Source organism: Fusarium oxysporum, genomic scaffold (assembly GCF_000149955.1).
Source record: "Fusarium oxysporum f. sp. lycopersici 4287 supercont2.64 genomic scaffold, whole genome shotgun sequence".
In the NCBI taxonomy this organism is placed as follows: Eukaryota; Fungi; Ascomycota; class Sordariomycetes; order Hypocreales; family Nectriaceae; genus Fusarium; species Fusarium oxysporum.
The window spans coordinates 17079-22951 of record NW_017264864.1 but is presented as its reverse complement, the minus strand read 5'-3'; the positions used below and the strand labels follow the sequence as shown (position 1 = coordinate 22951).

At 50.6% G+C, this 5873-nt stretch overlaps 1 protein-coding gene across 1 annotated transcript; it reads right to left on the bottom strand.

The window, feature by feature from the left end:
- Positions 1 to 2707: 2707 nt before the first annotated feature.
- Positions 2708 to 5514, bottom strand: FOXG_17652 (uncharacterized protein; the record flags this gene model as incomplete). Its single annotated transcript, XM_018397662.1, has 2 exons — positions 3038 to 5514; positions 2708 to 2962 (listed from the first exon to the last, which is right to left on the bottom strand). The coding sequence occupies exons 1-2, from the start codon at positions 3725 to 3727 to the stop codon at positions 2708 to 2710; spliced, it is 945 nt and encodes a 314-aa protein (XP_018258763.1). The 5' UTR covers positions 3728 to 5514.
- Positions 5515 to 5873: the final 359 nt, after the last annotated feature.

Here is a 5873-nt window from a genome sequence, read left to right as displayed (position 1 = left end):
GATCAACAGGTCAAGTCGACACACGAGGATACCTATGCATCCACACTTGCCGGCAGATCTTTCCGAACACTCATGGCTATAGCTGCTCGCTTTGATTTAGAACTTCTCCAGTATGATGTCGTCAACGCCTTTGTCAATGCTGAACTGAAGCAGGACGTCTACATGCGGATGCCCGGAGGCTACCGGAAGCCTGGCCTGGTTCTCAAACTTCAGAAAGCACTATACGGCTTGCGCCAGTCACCACTACTTTGGCAAAAAGAACTAACCACCACCCTTACGAACATTGGGTTCAAGTCTGTACCTCACGAGCCATGCTGTCTCTCGAAAGGAGGAATATTGATATTCTTCTATGTGGACGACCTCATTGTTGCCTACGAGAAGACCAATCAAAGATCGGTCGAATGGACGATAGGCAAGCTTCGAGAAAAGTACCAACTCTCTGGAGGAGATATGCTACAGTGGTTTCTTGGAATTGAGATTATTCGCGACCGAAACCAACGTCTGATTTGGCTGTCGCAATCGTCATTCGTGGATAAGATCACTAGTCATTTTAGGATTCAAGGGGGAAAGCCTTCCCTCACTCCAATGACCACGAAAGAACTTCTTCCGAACGAAGAGCGCGCATCAACAGCGTCAATACAGCAGTATCAACGCAAGACCGGATCAGTGCTCTACCTGGCAGTAATCACTCGACCCGATATTGCCTTTGCTGTTTCTCGACTTTGTCGATTCAACATGAACCCGAGCGATGATCACCATGAGGCCTTGGACCACCTATTCCGGTATCTGCAAAACACCAGGGCACTTGCACTACAACTCGGCGGAACAGACACGTTTGATGTGTACAGTGACGCTTCCTTTGCCGACAACACAATCGATCGGAAGAGCTCGCAAGCCTACGTGATGAAGCTATTTGGAGGGATTATTGGATGGCGCGCCAACAAGCAGGACACCGTGACTACCTCTACAACAGAGGCGGAGTTGCTGGCACTTGCGCAGGCTGCGAAGGAGTCCATGTTCATCTCCAGATTAATCACCGAGCTCGGCGTAACTCTCGATAACTCAAGAATTACTATTCAGTGCGATAACGCGCAGACCATTCGGCTTATTAATTCCGACGTGGCGCTCCTGCAGACCAAACTTCGACACGTCGACATCCATAACCACTGGCTACGCCAGGAAGCACTCGCTAACCGGATCTCGGTCCGGCATACTCCCACCACCGAGATGATTGCGGACGGCCTCACGAAGGCATTACCCGCTCAGCAGTTCCAGAAGTTCGTCATGCAGGTTGGCCTAGTGGATATTAACGATAAGATTCAAGAGAGAAGGTTCAAGGAGCTCACTGCGGAGGACTTTGTCAGAGCAGAGGAACAGCTTGATGGATGAGCCGAATAAGGGATCGGAAGGATGGCCAACCTGACAATAGGAATACGGACTGCACAGACTGAGCCACGATGGCCAGTCTGGGGGGGTGTGTTGAACAGGTGCTGGGGTCTCACGTGCAAGCAGGGATACTTTAAGATTACAGCCGAAATGGTAAAACCTCTAAGGGGTAGATTTCAACAGAACACAACATGAATACACACCAATTCACATCAATGAACCGAATACACGTAATGTCTAACAACATTATAATTAGATATAAAATTAACGTACACGATGAGCGTGTGAAACTGACAAGTGCGCGAAACAGTATACTCTACAGCTAAAAACAGCTTACCCTATAGCATTTTAAATCTTCAATAAAATAGCTAGAAATTTATAAAAACTATTTTTAAAAATAGTACAGTTAATCTGAGTAAGTTATACTTTTAAAATATTACTATTTTAATTTATATAAAAAACCTTAAAATACAGTGCATTGTACAGTGTAAATAGACTTTAGGGTTTATAGCTATATAAGCTGTTTTTAGAAATTCTAAGAAATTTAATATAAATTATTTTAGTACTTATATATAAACTGTGAAAATCTTAGCTATTTTAAGCTCAAGTTAAGCCTTTTATATGATTTTAAAAATTGGATTTTAAGATGAAAAGTGGGGTGTTTCGCGCACTTGTCTGTTTCGCACGCTTATCGTGTACGTCAATCTAGAGCACTAAAGATCAATTTTTGGCAGTATATAACGTAGTTGATAAGTAGTGTTGAACAGGCACTGGGTGTCACGTGCAAGCAGGGATACTTAAGATTACAGCCGAAATGGTAAAACCTCTAAGGGCAGAACTTGACATATTTCAGGGTGAATTAAAAATCCGGTCAAATGCACCGGATCCCGTAATGTCTGACAAGTAGAACTTATCGTGGGGTCGTTTTGCGGAGTAATTTCGGGAAATCGTATGTGATTACACAACTACCATCTGATAAGTGCCCGGCGCCGCGCACGCGAATATCTCGACGGTTAGGAGCTAAAGCGATGCAATTCCAGGGCTGGAGGACTGCTACGCTCTGGCAGTCCGTTTGGTTTAAGAGCGACGCTGTATAGATAAGCGGGCGCTGAGATATTTGCATATGCAGCGGCTGGGGGGCCAAGCTTCGCTGTAAGGACTGACATAGCAATGTGCTAATCCTGCTGCTCGTTAATATTCGAAAAAAAAAAAGAAAATAAAAATAACACAGAATTAATAAAAGAATACGCCTTCTAGATAGATAGATAGATATGGACTAGTTACTGCTATAAATATATCAAGATCCTACCTGATGGCCAGCTTACCGTTGACGAGGGGCGGTCCGCCTCCTCCCTAGCCGAGCCCAGCGCCCCCGATGGCCCTGGCCCCGCTGGCGGCGCTGTTTGAGCTCGTCGATGAGCCGGTTCAAGCTCCGGCCAGCGCGTAAGAGCTCTAGCTCTGCAACTGCCTCCTCCTCGCTCTTGCCGGATGCCGTGCGGGCCAAGAGCTCGTCCCAGATCACCTTCCGGCGATAGAACTGCACCCTGATCCCGTTCCCAGGGCGCCAGCGGCTTCCCTACGTCTCTTCTAACACCTGTACGGCCGGCTGACCTGCAATCCCTTCCTCCTATTCCTTCTAGATATCCCGTACTGTAAAGACCTTGGCCAGGGCTGCAACGACGGGCATACCTGGTACTGGAGGCTCTGGAGCCGGAGCCGGAGCCGTATTGAAGTTCAAGGTAGGGGCTGTCGACGGCGCCGGCGCCGGCGCCAGCGACACTGCTGGCCCGGCTCCAAAGTGGCCGGTAAAGGTGACAGGGACCTTGCCTTGGAGGAGGGCATCGAGGCCGTCCTGAATTCCTTCTAGCCGGGCCTCTAGCCGGATGGCCAGCCGCTGGCTATTCTGTAAGACGGCCTCGCGTGTGCTCTCTAACACACCGCTAAGCTCTGGCAGCGCGCGTTGTACGAGCAGGCTTAACGGCTCTGTAGCCCCTACCGCGTCAGAGCGAACGGCGACGGCGAACTCATCCCATTCGGGCCCGTTAAAAGGGGCATAGGCGAAGAAGGGTAGCGACGGATAGCGAGGCTGCAATACAGCCAGGTCCTGTAACAGTACTATGCGCAGGCGCCGCATAAGCTTAAGGAAGCCGTCGGCGGCTAGGTCGTCGTCGTCGAGGCCACCTTCTGCCGAGCATTGCCGGCGCGCGCGAGCCTCAAAGCGAGGCTCCCACTGCTCGATCCACGGCCAGAGCTGCTTTTGTAAGACATACGGGGGCTCGTGGGCCGCACGCGCGAGGAAGTAGTCCTCGGGTGACGCCGAGAAGCCGGCGACAATACGCATGAACTGGCGCGGTAGATGCGTAAGATAGGCCTGGCAGAGCACGCTCTGGTTCCAGCGCAGCCCCCAGATCAAATCCAATCAAACAAATTGCCAAACAAATCAATCAAATATGCCAAAATTTTATTTCAATCAAACAAATACAAAATCCTCGATTTGAAATAACATTTGATATATTTGATACACAATATGCCATCCAGCGTCCATGCTGCCAGACCGTTGACCGCGCTTTCACAGCTTACCCGGAACCTGGCTGGTGAGCGACCCCAGCCAATCAAAGTCATCCATCAAGCCCTCCATTAGTGAGCTACCCCAGTACCACGGTCAGGCTGGTGGGGGAGAAAGTAGCTCCTTAACTTTTACGTCCCGTCCTCGCGACATCAAGTCGCGTCAGTGCTGGTTTGTTTACCTTTCAACGCGTACCATTCCTCCCACGAGTCGACGCCTAACCCGATGGAATCCGACGACATCATGCTTCCTTCGCCTCCACCCTCTGCCTTTTCTTTTCTTCGACCACCGAGGAATTTGGCGAGTCAATTCGAGCTGACGACGCAGTCGGCATTGCCAGACCACCCTACTGTTGCAGATCTTCCGCGAGCAGTGTGGAGGAACAAACGATATGTTTTGGAAGAGTCCTTGTCCCGGAAGGGCTCGAAGGGCCGGAAGAGCTGGATCAAGCGCCATGGATTTTTTCTTGTTGAGATCGACACTAACGACAGTCCTTTGAGTCCTTACTGGGCCTGTCGTTTGTGTGACGCGAAGGGTCAGCCTGAGTTCTTCGCCGCTGCTGCTACGAGTTCGGCAGCGGACCATCTCCGCAAGTATGTGAATGTGAATGTGACGTCGCGAGCTTGAGCATTATTGACCAACGCCAGGTCTCACAGGATTTTCGAGAGCAGTCAAGCAGCTGATCCAGATCTGTCAACCGATGAATCTGAACGGCCTAAGCGACGACGCTTGCAGTACAGCGCCGTGCCGCGTGCTAGAGTCAAGATGATCCGAGAACTGAGCCTGGGACTTCTGATCAACACCAATGTTCCTTTTTCCTTCTTCAGCGATACATTCTTTCAGCAGCTCGCTTAGCAGCTTGACCCTCACCTATCTGACCAGATACCATGGAGCCGGCAATCGATGGGCCGTTTGCTGGATGACACGTACAAATCTAAGAAAGATGAGATCAAGCAGGAGCTCTCAGATGCCCTTACTAAAATCCATCTGGGGTTCGACCTGTGGACATCGCCTAATCGGCATGCTGTTATGGCAGTCACAGCTCATTTTCTTGACCGCTAGGGCAAGCACCAGTCGCGCCTATTGGCACTCCGTCGCCAGCTCGGGTGTCATAGCGGAGAAAGTCTTGCGGTGACGCTCGGGCAAGTTGTGCGAGAATGGAAGATAGAGGACCGAGTCGGAACTGTGATCTCGGACAACGCATCTTCAAACGACAGCTGTCTCGTGAACTTTTACGGAGATCTCGACGCAGAGATGAGTCTGGCGGACGTTCGGGCCAGACGTATGCGCTGCTATGGGCATATCCTGAACCTGGTTGCTCGCGCCTTTCTCTACGGCGAAGATTTCGAGTCTTTCGAGGCCGAATCGCAGGTATTTGATCTTCTCGGCCGGCGCGAGGATGACCTACGACACTGGAGAAAGAAAGGGCCGGTGGGAAAGCTCCACAATGTTGTCAAATTCATCAGATTTTCCCCTCAGAGGTGTGAGCTCTTCAAAAGGATCTCACGCGAGAACGACGAAGCACAAGAATACCTCTTGGCGAGTGAGTCGACGGCAGAGCTAGAGGTCGTAATGAATAACGATACGAGATGGAACTCCACTTATCTCATGATCTCTCGAGCGCTCGTCAAGCAGGGAGACATCAGGGCGTTCTTGGTCCACCCAGAAGTGGAGAAATGGCTACCGGAGGCCGACATGCTGAAGGGAGATGACTGGAGACTGTTGGCAGAAATCAAACTTATTCTTGAGCCATTCTATCTACAGACTATGAGAACGCAGGGCTGGGGCAGCGAAGGAGGTAACGGACGGCTCTGGGAAGTGATGACGGGTATGGAGTACTTGCTGGAACACCTAGAGGATCGGAAGCTGTTCCATCATGCCGTTCCAGATGAGGCAGGGGGGCAGCACCAGGGTTGCAAAT